This window comes from Anas platyrhynchos, chromosome 11 (genome assembly GCF_047663525.1).
Source record: "Anas platyrhynchos isolate ZD024472 breed Pekin duck chromosome 11, IASCAAS_PekinDuck_T2T, whole genome shotgun sequence".
NCBI classification, from domain to species: domain Eukaryota; kingdom Metazoa; phylum Chordata; class Aves; order Anseriformes; family Anatidae; genus Anas; species Anas platyrhynchos.
In genome coordinates this window covers 24,616,389-24,635,764 of record NC_092597.1, presented here as the reverse complement: position 1 = coordinate 24,635,764, position 19,376 = coordinate 24,616,389, and the positions used below count along the sequence as shown (strand labels likewise).

General features: G+C 59.1%; 1 protein-coding gene across 2 annotated transcripts in view; it reads right to left on the bottom strand.

Annotated features, from left to right (window-relative positions):
• Positions 1-749: 749 nt before the first annotated feature.
• Positions 750-19,376, bottom strand: part of FRMD5 (FERM domain containing 5) — a 76,017-nt gene continuing 57,390 nt past the window's right edge. The window contains exons 2-15 of one of the 2 annotated variants that reach the window (XM_072043304.1): positions 15,206-15,310; positions 14,084-14,126; positions 13,881-13,959; positions 11,503-11,600; positions 10,379-10,502; positions 9,795-9,882; positions 7,614-7,702; positions 7,218-7,281; positions 6,516-6,607; positions 5,315-5,389; positions 5,084-5,152; positions 4,541-4,647; positions 1,308-1,657; positions 750-1,128 (exon numbers count right to left, since the gene is read on the bottom strand). In XM_072043304.1, the coding sequence (XP_071899405.1) occupies positions 1,081-1,128; positions 1,308-1,657; positions 4,541-4,647; positions 5,084-5,152; positions 5,315-5,389; positions 6,516-6,607; positions 7,218-7,281; positions 7,614-7,702; positions 9,795-9,882; positions 10,379-10,502; positions 11,503-11,600; positions 13,881-13,959; positions 14,084-14,126; positions 15,206-15,310 (1,431 nt within the window). In that variant the 3' untranslated portion in view covers positions 750-1,080. Of the gene's footprint in view, positions 1,658-4,540; positions 4,648-5,083; positions 5,153-5,314; positions 5,390-6,515; positions 6,608-7,217; positions 7,282-7,613; positions 7,703-9,794; positions 9,883-10,378; positions 10,503-11,502; positions 11,601-13,880; positions 13,960-14,083; positions 14,127-15,205; positions 15,311-19,376 lie in introns of both variants that reach the window. The other variant, XM_027466114.3, reaches the window with a different exon arrangement.

The window sequence follows — 19,376 nt, the reverse complement described above, 5'->3', positions numbered from 1 at the left end:
TCTCCAGTGTTACCTCTGCTCCGGTAGTTCTGTCCTTTTTATCTTCAGAAAAGTCATAAAATTAGAGCTCCTCTCTGTATTCCAAAACTAGTAGCACGTTAAACTGACGTTAGGCTTCCAGTCTATAAAACATTTACACCGCTCGCTCGGCTCGAGCCCCTTGGTACAGCGCACCGCGTTCACCCGATCCGTAAAGTAAAAAAAGACTCGGTTAGGTTCAATAACAAAATAGCTTCTCGTTGTTAAAATATACGTCGAAACAGTCTCTTTGTTTGTACAAAAGGAGTACAGCTTCCCGAGGCTCGCTGGCTTCCTAACCATCCCCAGCCGTGCGCCAGGGGCTGGCCAAGCGCTCGCCCACCAGCGCGGGGCCCGGAGCCGCGGCAGCGAAGCGCGGTGCCATGGGCACCCCGATGGGGACCGGCCACGGCACGAAGACAGTCCCAGGAGGCCGCGTGTGGCGAGGACTCAGGGTTGCACAGCAGCACGTGGCCGCCTGCGTCAGAAGGAGCCGGCGTGGGGTGAGGCCGGCCGGGGGTGCCCCCGCGGGAGGCTCCGGCTCGGCAGGAGCGCTCTCTGCAAAGCAGCGCTCGGCGGGCGGTGGCGTGGCGCACAGTGGCGGATTCGATAACGTAACGATACACGAGTGTTTAAATTAAAACTCAGTAGCACCATTGCTAAAGCTCCTGTGTGATAACAGCATCTCTGGCCTCTCGGCCGCTGGCTGATGCTCGTACAATGATCAGTGGTGATAGTAAAATAAATTCCTCTCTTTATTCGGTACCTCCGAAAGTAACACACGCGGCTGTGAAAATCAAAACTGAAACCTTAACTTATTCTGTGGGCTCCAGGGGTGGAAGCAGCGGCCGAGCAGGCTAGGGAAGGGCAAGTGTCTGGTCTGCGTCTACCCCTCTCTTCCTCCTGGAAAGAAACGTCCTAGGCAGCACTGTACTCGGGGTCATGGGAGAAGGAGTTATTGCAAGAGCCGAAGGTGCCACAAAGGTCCCGCTGGCTGGGGACAGCAGCAGGTCTCTCCCGAGTCCGCCTGGCTAGTTTTGTGGCGGCTCCTGCCTTCAGGTGTCAATGAGCAGGCTTACCACGGCGCGGACTTTGCAGGCAAACCATCGCCTGAGGGGACAAAAGTATTGGTAATGGAACTGCTCGAACTCGGGGGTCTGGCGGATATCGCGGAAAAAGGCAGTGTCAAGGTCGGACTCGGTAAGGACGATCAGGAGAAGGAGCAAAACAAAGAGGAGTCCAACTGTCACAAGGAGCAAACGGAGGACACTTAAAACAAACTTATTCACCTGTTCCGCCCGTGTCCCGCCGTGGCCGCCGGCGCCCAGGCACAGGGCGCGGAGCTCGCCCGGCTCCTCGGCCTCGGCCGCGCTGGGCGTGCCGGCCTCCGACTCCTTTTCCTCCTCGATGCTGCACGGGGCCCCGTTCAGCTGCCGCGACAGCAGCATCAGCTCCAGGCTGTGCTCGGCCACCGGCGTGGGCAGCACGCTGTCGGCCGGGCTGTAGCTCTCGTCGGCGATGACGGCCACCCGCTCGCTGCTCTCGGCGCGGCCGCCGCGGCCGGGGGGCACGAAGGCATCGCCGTGGGAGGCCGAGCGCACCGGGGTGGAGTGGGCGCTGTCACGCAGCGACTCCAAGCCTGGGGGGGGAGGGAGGTGTTCAGTGGTGCAGGGGGGACGGGGCAGCCCCCCAACACCGCCCACTCACCCCACAATGCCCCCCAGCACTACCCGGTGTCCCCAGCGCAGGGTGGGCGCAAAGCACTGGGGGACGTGTGGCGAGCAGCCCATGGCACCCTGCTCGGCGCTTGTGTGGTTTTACTTATTTTTTTGGGTGGTGCTGATGTGTTTTTTTGTTTTGTTTGATTGTTTGGCTGGTGGTGGGTGTTTTGTTTTTTTTTTTTGACACCTGCAGAGCAGTCTGGGCCCTGCGCAGCGCCTTTTTTGTGCCGCTTGTGACTGCAGAGGCGGCTCCCCGGCGGGCGCGTGACTTGTCACCGCCGCGAGCTTTTCTCCTGGACCGCGGCCAGGCTGCTGGCAGGGGCCCGGCTTTGTCATCAATCACCACTGCTTCGCCCTGCTGCAACCGCCTGGAGGGTGACAGCTTCCCCTCGCTCACCGCTTGCTTAAAGGCGCCCCTGCCACCAGCTGGGTGCAGATAACCTTCAGCTGGGAGCGCAGCACGGCGCTGGAGGACAAACGCCTGCTGCCTCCAGCCCCACGTGCCCATCCCTAGACAACCCCACCAACAGCTCCCGTCCTGGCAGCTCTCCCATGCGCCCGTCCTGCTGCGAGTGCCTCGCGGAGAAGCCCCTGGCTTGTGTGGAGCCTTCCCGCAGGGGGGAACCGGTGGCTGCGTGGCTCGGGGCCATGGCAGGGTCTCCTTCATGCCAAGGTGGCTCTGAGCCGAGCCCAGCCCTGAGCCCAACACTGGGAGCAGCCGCACCAGGTCCTAGTGATGCACCACAAAAAATCTCTTACACACACACACACCCACACACACACACACACAGAGCAGCAGAAATAGCCGCACGGCAGCGTGCCCCACCACATGCTTGGCAGAGCTAGAGTTACAGCCCAGCCGGGGCTGCCCTTTACAGGGCTGAGCCCTGCACGCAGGGCAAGGGGGAGCTCCTTCTCCCAGCTAACAGAAAAAACAGAAATACCAAAAAAAAACCTGCAAAAGTGCCACTTGTTTGTTGCAGCTTTCACAGCGAGAGAGGCAGAGGCCCCCAGGGACGGCGGTGGGCAGGAGGTGCTGCCACTGCAGCGTCCCCTGCACGAGGGAGGGAGCTTGGCGTGGTGCTGGCCAGGCTCAGCGCAGCCCCATCGCTGCACCGCAGCCCCTGAGGGTGCCCGGGCTGTGTCAGCCCCACATGGAGCCTGAGGGGACACGTCCCCAGGTGGGGACACCGAGCACCGATGCTGTGTGGGACAGGGCGTCCCTGGCTGCCCCGGCCATACCCGCTGCCAAAACGTGAAGGGAAGGAGCCCAGCGGCCACCCTGCCCGCATTCCCCTGGGCTTTGCCACCTCCCGCCTGTAAATCCTCCCCGGATGCCTCCGGGTCCTGCCGGGCTTAGCGCAGTTCCAGCAGAGGCAGCGAGCGTGGGGGCAGCTGGGGCGCTAAGCACAGCGCAGGAACTGGCACCCTCCCACCCCGACAGCTGCTCCCTGCGGCGCACAGAGCGCACACACAGCCCCTCGCTGCTCCTGCTGCATCCCCGGTGGGACCACCACTCAGTGAGAGCGGTGCCACCCCCTGCCCAACCGCCCCTGCCACCTCCTCGCTCCGTGTGACCGGCACAAACAGCTGGGAAATCTGCACAAAGCTGGGACCAGCCCCAAAACTGGGTAATAATGTCCCATCAGAGGAGCCACCAGGCGCTCCCCACAGCCTGACCCGCATCCCGTGCCCCCCGGAGCTGTGGCTGTGGGCCCCCCCCGCACACCCAGACCCACTGCCTCACCTGGTGCGTGGCCGTGCCCAACATCGGGGCCGGGGAGGGCGGGCAGGAGAGGCAAAGCCCCCAGCGCCCGGGCCAGCAGCCGCGGCCCCAGGGCCAGCACCCGGACCCGCACCTCGCGGCAGCAGTGGTTGATGAGCCGCAGGTGGACGCTGACTTTGGTTTTGATTTTGACCAGGCACTTCACCATGGTGGCAGGGGTGCCCGGGGGGTCCGAGGAGGCGCGGGGCCGGCCGGCCGCCCGCGGCTCGGTTGGTGCAGGCAGTGCTGGGGCCGTGGGCTGGCCGTCGGGGCTATTCTGGGCGCCGTGCTCACACCGTGCCCCGCTGAAGTGAGAGCGACAAAACGCAGCTGCCAGGGCAGGGTGCGAGCTGCCAGGTGCCGGGTGATTTATCGTGTGCGGCTATTTAATGCCCTCTCCTTTTTGCAACAGCACCCCTGGGAGGTGAGGAGAGGGTGCTCGTTGTTAACAGGGCAGCTGAGGTGCCCCAAAAATCAGCACGGATGCCAGCCCCGGACACCCCCAATGGGCACAAGCACTGCTTCTGCTGTGGGGGTCCCCCAGGCTGCGGGCTGTCCCCTCCTCTCCCTCACCAACCTCCAAGCTCCCTGCTTCCCCAGCGGGTGCCAGTGGTTTGGCAGCAGGGCAGACCCTGCAGCAGCTGGGGTGGCAGGAGCAGGGTCTCAATCGCCTTTGTATTCAATATTTTTGAGCACAACCTTACGGACTAGACTTCAGAGACCCTAAATGCCGAGAAACAGAAGGCGGCAGCGAGCGCGAGCACACCTGCAGCCGTGCAGAGCCCCCTGGGCTGCTCTCCGCACCCACCGGCCGCTGGCTGTGCTCTCTGGCCCCTTTTTGGGCCCCCAGCCAGGGTGGCGGTGACAGGCTGCATTGTGTCAGTGCTCTGCTCGCCCTGGGGACCCTGGCTGTGATGAGCAGGATTCTTAGCTGGACGTGCATTTGGGTGTGCATCGGCTTTTCTGTGTGCCCGTGTGTGTGTGCCCGTGTGCAGGGCTGCGCTGGCTGCAGCATCCCGCTCTCCCCGTGTCCTACCTTCCATGATGGAGATGTGAACGGCTCTCCTGCGGGTGCGGGGCACGCTGCTCAGCCGGGGGCCGTGGGTGATGGACGGGCAGCTCCGGCTCGGCACCAGCCCTGCCCTGGGGACAGAACAGGGACAGTGAGAGCCCGCGGGCTGGACCCAGCACGGCCCAGACGGGGACATCTCCTCCTGCCTTCCAACAGGTCCCTCCAAGATGCCCTGTGACGCACAGATCTCCCTCTGCTCCTCTCCTGCCCCCAGCAGCATTGGGGCCATGCCTGCCCTGGGCTCAGGGACACCCACAGAGCTACGGCACCGAGGGACAGGGCGGCTGCAGGAGGCGGCTGCAGATGCTGCCTGCGTCCTTCCCAGTGAACACAGCCTGCACCGTGAGCTTGGAGAACTCAAATGGGAGCAAGCTCCTGAAAACCCTTCATAAGCTGTTCCTCCCAGGGCTTGGGCTGATGGAACAGGGCTGAGCGGAGCCCCAGAGACCCCTCTGCACCCCGAGCACTGCGGTATCCCAGCCCCATGGGCTGCGGCCGGGCTCTTACCGATGTATCTCCGGCGGCTCCCGCTTGATCTTGGCGCTGGACTCCATCACCTCCTTTGCAACGCGGCCACTGCAGGTAGGAGAAGAACAGCAGCCGTGAGCAGGTGGGCAGGACCCCGGTGAGCTGGGGGCTCTGCCTGCCATGCGAGCACAGTGCTCCCCCCCACCACCCGAAGCACAGCCGAGGGAGAACCCGAAACACCCCCAGCAGGGACTCGCAGCCGCTCCTCACCTGTATCGGAACCGGCTTCCTTTGAAGAACAAGTTGCTGCTGGACACCGTCCGGACCTGGCTCGACTTCTCCAGCCTGCAAGGCACCGAGAGCCGCGTGAGCGCCCCGCTGCTGGGCACACGGACAGAGCCAGAGCCCTGCCTGGCTTTGCTTTTACACCTGCACCCAGAGCTGGGCACTGACGGCTCTACAGGGCTGGGGAGCACAGAGGGACACCCATTGGTGCCTTCAGACAGGAGCCCCCGTCCCCATCCCCGACAGGACGCACGGATCAGCCCCACACGGGCAGGCTGGCGGCTCCGGGGGCTGCACAGTGCGAGGAGCCCCTGGAAGCAGCCCCCAACTGCTCCTGCTCAGTGTGAGGAGCCCCAGGATGCTGCCCCCCCCCCTCTGCCCCCACCCCAGGGCAGCCGCTCCCTCGCCCCCAGGCCAGGGCCGAGTGGCACCGCCACCAGCCCCCGGTCCACTCTGCTGGGCGTGGGATCCTGCCATCGTGTGCTGCCAGCATTAATCACAAAAAGATTTGTAAAGCAATATTGCAATTCCATTCCGTGTTAATATAATGAGAAATGAAACCTGCTGATTGCAGCTGCTGATTGCAGTATTCCCAGAGAGAACACATTACACACTTTATCTCACATCTCGCTGATTAGAATAAAACTCATTATAAAGCACAAAGACGGCTATTTTTAAGTAAACGGCCGTGCAGTAAAACCAAGGCGTTCTGCCCCGCTTTCCCAGCAGCCAGCCCAGCCCACAGCCCTGCAGCCCCTGGTGCCCGACAACCCGGCCCTTTCCATGCAGCCCGAACCAGAGCCAGGACCCAGCGCCCTCCAGCCCTGGGGAAGAGCCGTGACCTCGCTCCAAACCCTCCCCAGACCAATTTTGAAAACCCAGCCCTGAATCTGAGGTCAGACAGCGTTCCCTGAGCCCTGCCACCACCCCTGCTGCTGCCCTTGCCCACCCCAGTGGCCACCAGCCCAGCTGGCCGAGGGCAGCAGCACTGGGAGCAGCCGAGCACCAGCACACCCTGACTGGCACCGAACGAGCCGTGATTGATGGGGAAAATGCTAAAACACATCTGGGTCTGCGGGCAGGAGGTGTGCTGCTCGCTCAGTGCTGGAGGCCTGACCCCCAGACAATTAATTTTAATCTCCTGATTGAGGCTTTGCTGCGCTGGGATGGACGTCCTTGCACTCACTTGTAGAAGGCTTGGTTTTCGATCCCACACTTCCAGAGGTGCTTGCAGGCTTCTGGCGTTGGGGCAAAGTAGGTAAGGACAATTTTCTTTTCCTAAAGGAGAAAAAAGTCCACGGGGAGAGGAGTGAGTGGTGACCAGCAGGCTGCGTGCCAGGAACGTGGCTGGGGCCTGGAGCAGTGGGAACCAAAAACCTGCACAGATGGGGTGCGAACCCCTGCAGGGACACTGCCTCCCCCCCTCACTGACACCCAGACTATTTGCATTTTGAATGTCCACAGGCACATTTTTAGCACTCGTGCAGCTGGTGCGCACGTTGGCGGCTCTCGGCAGTGCTCTCGGGGTGCCTCAGTCAGCCAGGGGTGTCGGTGGGACAGCCGGGCTGCAGCACAGCTCAGCCCCACGCTGCTGCTGCTGAGCTCCCCCCGCACCCCCCTCACCATGGCCCTGCCACCTCTGGTGCCCAAAACATGGGCAGGGGCAGTGCGGGGCATCCGAGGCACTGCTGCCATGGGGAGGGCACAATGGGCTCACCATGGGCCATGGGCACATCCATGGCAATGCAGAGCTGCAGCCCGTGTCACCCCCCTGCAGGGCCCCTCTGAGGGGCACACCCAGAGGCTGCAGCCCCCCCGGGGGCGTTAGGAGCTGGGGCAATGAAAAAGGCCGTGCTCAATAGGACCCAAGATAAGAGAAGGCACTCACCTCCTTCTGGCTTACGTACAAGTAAAAAGTCTTCCCCTCAAATTTCATTTTGGTCACCTCGTTCCTGCAAGGACAAGGACAAGGACAAGGACAAGGACAAGGACAAGGACAAGGACAAGGACAAGGACAAGGACACACACGTGAGAGGCTGCCTGGAGATGGCCAGTGGCACCGGCAGGCCAGTGAGCAGGGCAGAAACCCGGGGCAAACCCCTCACCGCCACCCCTGGGGGCTCCACTGCCTCCACCCAGCACCCCACAACCGCCCGGGGAAGGCACCAGGGCTGGGAGCACCCCAGCACCCCTGCCAGCGGGATTGCAGCCCCAGCATCCCTCCAGCACCCTGGGGTGCCCGGGGCACCGTGACGGAGCAGGGGGCGCGGGGGGGCCCACTCACCATTTGATGAAGTGCACGCGCTTGTTCCCCTGCAGCACCACGAACCCGAAGGGCGTGAAGGCCAAAAACGCCGCGTTCCCCGACACGTCCTGCAAGGCAACAGCGGCTCCTCAGCAGAGTGCAGCCACCGTCCACCCCCAGCTGTACCGGGGCCTCGCAGCCCCCCTGCCCCAGCCCCGCACCCCAAGCATCCCCCGGCGCAGGGCAGCTGCCAGCCCTCGCAGTCCCACCAATTCACAAGTACGCAACAAGCAGTAAAGATGACGGTGCCCAACCAATTCCTTTTGCTAATAATTAAACAGGAAAATGGTAAAAACCTGTTGGACCTTTGACACCCTCGTTGCCCTGCGCAGCCAGTGCAGCCGGGCAGCGCCGAGGCAGTTTAAAGCCCGTAATTAGTGTCGTGTGTGGAGCCAGGCGGCGCGGTAACTTAATCATAACAACCAGACTCCAGGGAAGCGATCATTAACTGCACTGATGCTCATGAAAAAAGCAGATATATGCTGAATTTTAAAAATATTATAAAAGGGTTGTGGCTGCTCTTTAATTGGGAGGCTTTTCCTCAGCCCGCAGATGCCTGCCCCGCGCTCAGGCCACTTTATCAGGATGCTGAGCTGGAAACGGGCACGGCAGGGGCTGGCAGGACACACGGGAGCACTGTCCGGAGCACTGGAAGCAGAAGCAGATGCAGGATTTCACAGGGGAGGATGCCTGCCTGGTGCCTGCCCTCCTGCAGTGTGCTGCCTTGGCCTCACCGTGCGGCCATGGGCATTTTCTCTGAAGGGTCACTGCCACCAGTCCTTGGCTCCTGTCCCTGTACAGATAAGCTACCTGAATGCACATCAGAGGGGCGCAGGAGACAGCTTTCCTGATATCTTCAGAATTTGGCAGAGAACGAATCGGTTTTAAGTCCAGATTAGATCAAAATCCATTTTAATCTGCCAAGGGTGAATGGCCAAAAGCGAGGAGCCCCGAACATCCAGCCTCCTGCACAAAGCAAGGCACAAAGCCCCCAGGGATCACGTCCAGACAGATGTGAAGGGGACGAGATCTCCATGCGGCACCACGGACCGGCAGCACCCACAGCCCAGGGCTGTGGCTCCTCGATGGAGGCGGGAGGTGGAGACCCCCACCACATCCCCATCACTGCCCCACACCATCTGGGGGGCACAGCACCCTGCTGCTAACAGGGGTGCCAGAGCGTTATCAGCAGGGAGCCAAGTGTGGGCGCAGCTCTCCCAGCGCCAGCCCCTCGTGCTATCGGCACAGCCAGCGATGTGCCGAGCTCTCCCTCTCCCCACCCGTGCCGTGCTCCTGCTGTTTGCAGCCCCAGCCCCATGGCCCTGCCCAGTGCCCAGCAGCAGAGTGCAGATTTTGCTGTCTTTTGGGCATTTGTGAGCATGGCCCCTCCAGCACCCCGTGCCACAAAGCTGCCCAGCCGCAGGGGTAGGACTGCAGGGCGCTGCCCACGTCCTCTGCCTTGCCGATTTTATTTAGGCTCTGCCCTGCTCCTGTGCCAGTAAATGGCCGGGCTCCCCCCACCAGCCAGGTGTAGTTGCTGTGAGTGGGAATTTACAGGGTGTAACCCCCCTAAAGTCCCTGGAGGAGCTCAGAGCAGGCGCTCCCCTTACGGCAAAGCTCTCCTCCTGCTTTGCATCCCGTGTCCATCTGCATGTGATGGGATTATAAGGGACCACGGAGAGCCAAACGCAATGACATCCAGAGTCAATAGAAAGCATTTCAAACAGAAAATTCGATTAGTGGCCAGGGAAGAGCAGGGAGTTAGGCTGTCTCCGGCAGATTAATGGCTGTTGGTCTCGCAGACACATCACTGACCTTGCTGCTGCCTCCAAATTACACGCTTCTGCAGACGATCAGCCATTGTCTTTTGCAGTTGTCTGCATGTACAAACGCCTTCTTACAACTTCCCTAAATACTCCTCGGGAAGGCCCTCGGGGCAGTTATCCCCCCTGCTGCCCCCTGTGCACATATTCCCATCTGGGGCTGTTTTTTATGTTTTCATGCCCAACCCAGCGCCTGCCACGCTCCGCAGTGCTCCCGGTGCCAGAGCCCCCGGCGGGTGACAAACGGCTGTGCCTGGAGCATCACAGCCCCTCTGCAGCGTGGTGCCTGCCAGCATGAGAACCCAGAGCCAGGACAGCGCTCAGGAAGCCGTTTTACCTTGCAGGGGTGGGGGTCAACTCCGTAGGTCTCCAGAGTCTGGGCTTTCCTTAGGAAATTCAGCTCTGAAGTAGCCGGTGTCTGCCCACTGCAGGAGGGGAAAAAAGGGGGAAAAAAGAAGAATATTTCATGGGAGACACGCCTGTGAGAAACTGTCCTCAGCTTTGTGGTTTCTGTCAACAAGGGGCATCGGTCCCAGCCGGTGTCCTGCCAGCTCGTTTGGGGCACGACACAGCGAGCGAGCGGTGCTGGGGAGGACCGAGGGTGAGGAGCCCCTGCAAGGCCCAGGGCTGAGTTACAGGCACTGCCCAGCTTCAATCGAGGCGGGAGGGGAGGGCAGGTTGGGGACAGAGGCAGCCGCTGCTCAGGGGGAGCTGTGCTGTTAGGCCTGACCCAGCACCTTTCCGAAACCCCTCTGCTCCGTTTCTGGTGCTACCACTGCTGCCAAGAGCACCGCTGGCTTCCAGCTGCACACGATGCACAAAGCTCCAAGTGCCCGTCCCGTGGCGTGCCCCCATGTCCTGAACAGCAATAAAAATCAGCAGAGCCTCAACAACATCCCCGTTCCTGTGTGCTGGCCATACCTCAGCTCCGACTTGTGGATCTCCGCGATTTTCCTCTCCAGCTTTTCTGAGTGCTTGGGGAAGAACTGGAACTTGGAGCTGTAGCCCTCCGGGTGCTTCCCTGGGTCGTAGTCCCCGATCTCAGCTGGGGGGGACAGAGGCGATGAGTGGCCGTGCACGTCCCCAGGCCCTGCAGTGCTTCATGCCAGGCATGGGGCTGGGGCTCGAAGCCCCCAGTGCCAGGGCAGCAGGGACACACCACACCGCCACGGCCGTGTGTCCCAGCGGGAGGGCTCGTTTGTCAGGCTTTATCCGCATCCAATTCATTTCACCGTTCGCTTGGGAATCACCCGCAAGCAGATGGTCACTGTCCCACCTTTATTAATTCCTCAAAGTCCTTGCCAAATACTTTTCGCTTGCAGGGGTGCACGTACCCATCCTCCCAGGAACCCAACCGCCTGCCCAGGGACTTCAGGTTGGGACATCTGAGCCCACAGCCCCCCACGGGCAGGGGGCACGGGCTGCATCTCTGCAGCACAGTTGCACACACCACACACTCGGCATGGCGATGCTAATGGCCCCTCAATGTCCTTTTGTGTCCCTCCAGTGCCACCCAGCTCTCCCAAGGAGCCTGGAAAGCCCACGCCGAGTGCTTTGGGTGCTGTCAGTGCCATGGGGTGGGCAGGGGAGGCAGGAGCAGGCAGAGCAGTGCAGCAGGAGCACAGATGGGATAGGGGGGCAGCAGGAGATGGCTTTCGGAGCTTTTCCCACCTCCAAGGGGATGCTTCTGCAGAGGGGCAGAGCAGGCATGGGGGTGCTGCTGGTTTTGCTGACCACCTTGTGGCCCCTGGACAAAAGCCACTGCACAGGCACAAGAGGGAGACGTGGACCAGGTGAGCCGTGGGCGCTTTGCAGCGATGGGGCAGCTCAGAGCAGAGCCGTGTGTGCTTCTGCTGCGGGTGAGACCACGGCAGCAATTCCAACCCTCCCCAGCCCAGCACAGCACGACACGACACAGCGCTGAAGTATGAGCCCCGCACTGGCTGGGTGACATTCGTATGCCAGGTGCAGTGATCTGTTGTAAGTGAAATAATGTAATCAGTACTTAGCATGAAAAGCAAATTTATCTTGTCAAAAAGCATTACCTTGAAGGATATAGGCGGCCAGCAGCGCAGCGTCGGAAGTCTTGCAGAGGAGACGGCCGTGGTAGAGATCTCGTTTGATCTGCAGGAAGACTAAATACCTGAGGACAGCAGAGAGAGTCCAGTCATTAGGCAAAGCTCAAATTACCCAAACAGGCAATTTAGGTGGGGAACATCTGCCACAGGACACTGGCAGTAGCATTTCTCTCCGAGCAGCCCATTTACAAGACTCTCCTGCTTGGGAACAGCCGGTGGCACAGCGCAGCAATCGGTCCTGCTGCACCCACTGTGAGCCCGGGTGGCTTTGTGCCCCGGCAAACCACAGCTCGCAGGAGTCCCCTAAATCAGTGCTTTTTAAGAAAAACAAGTATCTGTGTGAGAGCTACGCCAAGACAGTTCTGTGCGTGCTGGTACAGAAAAGATAGATCAATGCTATCCAGGAAAGCTGCTTCCAGCACGTAACCCACTAGGAACACTTGCATCCAGGACACAGAGACCTTTCCAAACAGGCTCTGCAGATAAGCATGGTGCTCCTCACAGTGCTCCCATCCTGACGGGCATCTCCCAGCTGCAGCCAGACCCCGGAAGGACCACAACTTACTCATTCTCCCAGAAAACATCTTGTTTATTATTATTATTATTATTATTATTATTATTATTATTATTATTATTATTATTATTATTATTATTATTATTGGGGGGTTCCTTCTGTGGAACACAAGCAAAGCTCTCATCAGTTTTGTACATCACCAAGAGCAAAGTAAACTTCAGAAGACTTTTCTGAGCACCTCAGCATCTTCTGTGTTGTTTCCTACTTGATCTCCCACTAAAAATATGAAGATTTTATAAATGCAAAACTAAAGTAAAAAGCTGAGCAGACAGCAAAATCTCAGAGATCCTCTGTCATTGGCTGCCTGCAAAAATAGACTGAAAATCCAAAAAGTGAAATCCTGGAATATATTTAGCTGTATCAGTAAGCCGACTTAAACCTCCATGCGCTTAGCACGGAGCGCATTCTTCCAGAATATTTAATGGCACAGAGAGCTTGCGATCCCCCAGCCTCCAGAAGCTGATGGAGAGCTCCCTGTTCGGCGTGGGGCTGGATGTGTGGGGCTGGATACGTGCGGAGATTTGGTGCTGCCCATCCTCGGGCTGCTGAGGCCAAGCAGGGCTGAGCGGGTGTCACCATTTGGTGCGTATTTGGTGCAAGAGCAGCTGATGCTGGCGGTCCTTTCATTTGCAGTAGCCGACTGTCCACAGCACAAGACGGCTTTTCTGGCCTGCTTTGAAAATAGAAGGAGAAGCTCGTGCTGTTTGTCCATTTTTAACAGATGAGGTTAAGGGGCTTCCTTTGCAAGGCAAACCCCAGAGCTCTCCAGCTGCAGGACGTGGGGGGCACCTGCTGGGAGCAGGGCAGCCCAGCACCTCTGTTGGCTTCTTTGGAGCACCAAAGACAACTGAATAATTTGCAGCAGTAATGGCAAAAGGCACCAGGAGAGGAATTTGGAAACTTGCAGTAAAAGACGACCCGAGGCTCCGGGCCAGGGGAAGTTTCACCACGGACCCACAGCCACGCTTTTATTTTGCTGCTGTGACCTCTCGGCGAGGGCTCTGCACATCCCGCACAGCCGCCCTTCCTTCTGGCAGGAAAGGCAGCACGAAGAGCCCCTAAAGATAGAAACTTGATAGAAGCACTGTCAAGTTTGTGAATTGCCGTTCATCATCCCTTTCTTCCACCGCGTTCATTCCCCTTACATAAAGGGATGGAGGTAATTGCTTCCAGGGGACTGCCAGGGAACTGGAAGCACTCAAACCCCCCGACAGCCCCGGCACATGCAGTAACCATCTGAGCAAAGGATGCGCTCGGGAAGCTGCACAGAGAGCTCGTTTAGAAGTGGCAGGAGTGTCGGGAGAAGCAGAAAATGGATGTGAAGGGCGCCCTGCTGCTCCTGCCGGAGCCCTCCACACAGGATCGAGGGCTTCCAGCTGGAAGGAGAGGTTTCGGGGAGCCGCAGGGAAAGGCAGGCACGTGGCACAGAGCGGGATCTGTTCTGCTCTGGAGGATGCTGCAGAAGCTGCAGTGGCCCTGGATGTTACGATGGGAAGTGTGGCACCCTGAGCACTTTTGGGAACGGGTTTGTGCAACCACCTGCAGACGTCCAGGCCATGGGCTTCAAGCAGCACCGAACGCTGCCTGCCGGGCACGGTGGCTCTAAATGCTAACACAACACACACACTTCCCCCCGTTGTGACACTCGGCGTGGTTTGGGAATCCTGGGTGCTAAATGTCTGTTGCTGTGACTCGAACATGAAGCCAAACCCCGCAGGGCCCCAGCCATCCACTCCCCGTGCCCACCGAGCCCTCACGGTGCCTGCCTCACCTGGTGATCTCCTCCTTCAGAGCCGCGGGGTCCGTGGGGTAGAACTTGACGCGGAAACACATGGTGAAGGGCGGCTGGGCTGCAGCGAGAACAGCGACACCGTCACCAGCCCGCTGGCACTGCCCACCTCGTGCCCCCAGCACCCGGCCGGGGAGGTGGCCAGGCACCACGCGGGGCACCCACACGCCCGGAGCACTGCTTACCCCTCATCTGCTTCACAACCGACTTTGTGAACTCCAGCCAGTGCTGAAAGGAGAGGGAGAGTCCTTTAGTCAGCTCAGCTCGGCACCAAACACTTCCAATTAATAACACTGAATGTTCAGGGCAAGATTAAAGAAATAAAGCACCCCTCTGCCTGAAATAAAAGTGTGCTGCCCAGGTGAAGCCATGGGTTGCACGGCAAGGTGAAGGCAGCAGGGAGAAGCACTACAGCACAGAAATGTCCTCTCCTTGCACTGGTTAGGGCAGGACACGGCCCCGCGTTCTCCCCCTGCCCTGTCACTTGCTCCCATCTGCCAGGAGCGCCATGCTGCTGTCGCTGGATGCAGTTTCAGCAGCACTCCCTCAAGTGGCTGTGCCTGTAGAGACAATGCATCACAATGCATTATGCACAGCGTTTCGTTCCTAAATTTGCTTAAAGAGGCCCTTCAGCACAACGCACGGAGACAAAGAGCCGACACAAGTGGTACAGCAGCGCACAACCTGCCCGTGATGCCGCCAGCAAAACGCTGCGTGGCACAGCCAGCACCAGCACCGGGACAAGGGGGACAAGGGGGACAAGGGGGACAAGGGGGACAAGGGGGACAAGGGGACGGGTCCTGCAGCGGGTAGCCTGGGGGCAGGGGGACCCCGAGCAGCCCCCCCTGCGGTGACAGCGTGGGAGCAGCTCCTCGCTCAGCAGCTCCTTGCACAGACACAGCAGAAGGTGCCTTGGGGAGCAGAAATTATTTGTTACGGTGGCTTATATCGATCAGCAGGAGACACAACACAAGCCCGTTATTAATAGCTCCGCCTGTGAGCACTTTCACAATGCTCCTCATTCACAAATCTCAAGTGCCCTAATGGCAAGCAGCGACTGAACACATGTTTGTGCAGCGCTCGCGTTCTGCACGCCTGTTAGGAGGAAGATTAATCCGGCGCGGAGGGCGCTCAGAAGGAGCAGCAGAACTCAGCCCTCCCAGCTCGCTGCTCCAGGGCTGACCCGAGCAGGACACGGCCCCTGGGCACTGCTCCTGCCCCGTGCCAGGAGCTGCCCCACGAGGCCAGGCTGGGGCTGGGGGAGCGGAGCTGCAGGGAACCCCAGCGCAGCACCCGGCTGCACTCACCCTTTGCTTGTCGGGGTCCACAAACCGAATGCCGAAGTAATCCTTCTCCAGCAGGTTCAGGTGGTGGCACAGAAGGTCGAACAGGTACTGACCCTTGGCATCTCTCTGCAAGACAAGAAATGCCATTTACAGAGCAGCAGGACTGGGGTGGCTGAGCTGAGGAGCTCGGGCGAGATGAATCAGCAGAGGAAGGAGCCGGGTGGGGAGACCAAGGCATTAAACCTGTGGTGTCTCAGCAGGGAGGGGAGGTCACAGTGATGTTTCCAGCTCCCCCGGTGTCACAGTGATGTTTCCAGCTCGGACAACCTGCTCCCTTCAGCAATGGGAAGGTACCGTGTGCCCGTGCCATGTACAGACAGCACTGGAGCGAATGTTAACGAGGAATATTAAAGTATTAAATACAAAATGTGGGACATCTCAAATGTACAGCCCGGCACTGCAGCCCCACACAGCCCGGCACTACAACCCCATACAGCCCCATGCAGCCCAGCAGCGCAGCCCCGCACAGGCTGCTCGGCAGCGCCTCATGGCAGATCAAACACCGCTCCTGACGGATGACACTGCTCCTCAGGAGAACACGGGTTTCGCTTTTCCTACAAATACATTTAACGTGTATGTTATCTGATCAAACGATCGCTCAGCAGACACAGGCCGTGCAGTCGGGGAACTCCTACAGGTCTGGCGTTAACCCGTTCCTGGAGTATGATGTGCTGCTCCCGATGCCCCTGGCAGAGCAACCACCAGCTCTGCACCTCGCTGGCACCGCGCTGACTCTGCACCCCCTGCCCATGGGACAGGGCCAGCAGCAAGGCCCGTGCCTGGGGGTGCCCCATGGGGGCACTGCTGAAAACCTCAGCACCCCCTGCACGGGCGGCTGCTGCAGCTCGGCCACTGGAGCAGGTTGGTGGCGGGTCTGGGGCAGTGGCAAACAGAAGTGAGCAGGAGAAACGGACACAGCAAGGAGAAGGCAGCAGTGCTGGAGATGTGGGGTGTGCAACGCTGGCCCCAGCCCCAGCTGCAGTGGGGGAAATGGGGGAAATAGGGGAAAATGGGGGAAATGGGAGAACCAGCCCCTGTGCCAGGTGGGGCAGCAGAGGGAGGGGACCGGTGCTGCCCAGCCCCACCACTCCTGGAAGACGGTGATGTGATCTCCAGTGCAACCCCACAGGGCAGGCTGGGACTGACTTGGTCACCAGGCATTGCACTGAAGGCTTAGAGAGTGGCCATGGCTTGGGGGAGGCATGGGCTGGGCTTTGCTTGATCTTTGAGCAAACAGAAATGTAAATGACGTGCCTTAGGGGTCTAAATGTGCTGCACACACCTTGAAAATAACCGGGGTCAAGGAAACGTAGGTGGGGCAGCGCTGTACCCATGTACACAGCCTAAAACACTCCCATTTGCTTCAAAGAGCCCGATCTCACTGCTGCAATTATGCTCTGGTCTGCTCACAAACAAACACAGCAGTGCCCTGAGGGCAGGATTTCCCATCTAATAAAAGGTTGAAATGGTTCATTAGTGTTCAGACTCACTTAAGACAAGTGCTCGGCACTCAGTGATCAGCCCCAGCACCCAGCTGCCCCCATCTCCCCGCGCCCACCCCTGCAGCAGCCGTGGCGGTGCCCCCCCAACCCCATGGACACTGAGGTCTGTGTCCCACCGTCGCCCACCTCCTCGCCCCTGCCATGCCTGAGGACTCCTAACCATGGACGTGGGTGCCGAACTCAGAAAACCGTGGCCTAGATTTTGCTTTATTAATAGGCTAATTGAGGCTCCGTGCGCATCATTCATCACTGCCAGCCGCCGCCCGGTACAGGCTGTTCGCTCTGCTCGGATGCAAGGGCACAAAATGCAGAGGAATAACGGAACCTGCCAGCAACCAGCTCCCTTCAGCCCGAGTTCGAGCAAGCCGTTGTTCTTTACTCAAACAGCAGGGTTTGTTCTCTCAGTGGGAGAGCTGAAGAAGCAACGTGGAGCTGGAGAAGGGAAACTGCAGCAGCATCCCGTGAGCAGCAAAGCAAGCACCAGAGCTTTGCTCAAGTACCCGGCCCCCAATAACCCTCCCAGATCATCTGCGATTTGTGTTAGGAAGCCTGGACCTCTGCCACAGCACAACATTACCTAGAAAGCAGCACTAAATAAATGCTGGTTCTAGTTTCTTCTGATGGAAAAGATTGCTTCCCAGGCTGAGTGACAGGGACATTGGACATGGCCACGGAGGTGAGAAGCCCTGGCCGTGTAACAGGAATCTCAGTTACACGAACGGGGACACGCTGGTGTGCTGCTCCGGACCGGGTGGGGGCTGGCAAGCAGAGGCAGCCCCACAGCTCCTGCTCCGAGCCCCCCGCTGTGTGAACGCTGACTGAGCTTCACCCCTGCTACAGGCACAAAAATGCCAGAGGAAACTGCAAAGAGTGGCTCTGGCTCAACAGGCCCAGCAGAGGAGATGTCCCTGGCGCAGCATCACGCCCCTCACCTCCCAGGAATTTGCTACAGGCTCTTCTCCCTTTCCCTACCCGTGTCCCACATTAGTGCTAATGTCTGCGTAATGTTTTCCTCTGCAATTTTAACACAAAGAAATCGCAAAGAAGTGCAAAGCAGACGTCCCCCCGTCCACTGAAACATGGTTAAGTGTAAAAACGCAAATGGCATTACAGGGGAAAACGTTTTCTCTTTGATCTCTCTAACTTGAATTAAACATATTCTAAATTAGTCATTATGAGGATGTCTTTCAGGAAATTATCCGAGCTGTCTTTACAAATCATAACTTGAAAGGGCTGTCTGTTGCGTAACATCAGCTTAAATATTCTCCGTTTTGATCTTTATATGTTCTTATAAAGTACGGCTTATATCTGTCCCAGCGTCTGCAAGTTTTTGAGGCCAGCCTTTCAGGGCACCGCAGCCTGACGGCAAGAGCATCTCTGCGTGCCACCACCGGTAAGCCCTGCTCGCGCCGGGAGCGCCGCGCTGCCACCACGCAGCGATATCCCCCACTGGCGCTCCTGCTGAGCCCCGCTTTCCTTTCTTAAACTCCAGTTACAAAGTTGAGGAACTGCAGATAAACACCACATCGCGTCCCAGGGGTGGCCGGGCATGGCAGGGCAGCGTCACCGCTCCAGATTTCAGCGCTCCCGGCGCGGGCGGGCTCACGGAGCCGCGGGGGTGCTGGCAGCCCACACCTCGTAGCACCGAGCTGCGATAATGCGCAGTGCCAATCACTGGCAGTGTACCACGCGGCATTGTTCTGATTCAGAATAGTTCCTAATTTTGCCTGGTCTCGTGTGAGATGAGACGAAGATGTGCTGCTGGTTGCAGAAGGCTGCGTCACGGCACAGGTGCTCAGATCTGCAAACCCCAATCCTTCTGTGGGGCTGCCGCCGGACGGTCACACCGCACTGCCAAGCCTTGTGCCCAAACGCCTTCTGCAGAGTGCTTGGCCCTCCAAGTCTTAATTCGGATTTTACCCAGTGATTACTGGAAAAGGAGTTTGGCCATTGAGCTGAGCACACTGGCTGGCTGTCCACGGGCTCACCCAGGGGTGCCCAGCAGGATGCGCAGGGTCTGCGTGCTGCTGCAAACCCTGCCTGTGCCATGCACCCACTTGGGAGAGGAGCTGGCGAGTGCTGGGGACAGAGCCCGGGGACTCCTTGCCTTGCAGCCTCCCTGCCTTGGCTGCTGAGCACGCTCCCCACAAAAATGCAGAGATAATGTTTACACAACTGCGGTACTGTTTTCTGCATAAAACAAACACGATCAATAGCTCACCCGGGCTGCACGGGGGGTCGGGTTCCACATCTCCGTGTTCCTCATCAATCATTCACCAGGGGATGAAAGCAGGATTAGAGGACTGCTGTTTGAGCAAGCACCGCTCCTCTGCCAGGTACGGCACCCTGCTGGCACGCAGGTCGCCCAGCGTGGTGGCACAGCACCCGGTGAAGCAGCAGAGGGGCTCTGAGGAACATCCAGGGGTGAAGTGAGCAGCAGCAGGCAGGCAAGTACCATTGGTACAGAAAGACATGGATCCAAAAGCAGAAAATATAAAATCTTTTTGGAAAACCACAGCAACTGAAAAGGGGAGTGAGGAGGTCTCAGCTTCAGGTGCTGCACTGTAAATAAATTAAACCAAACACCTCACCCCAGCAAAAACGGATGGGCCAGGGGAGCTGGTCTTGCC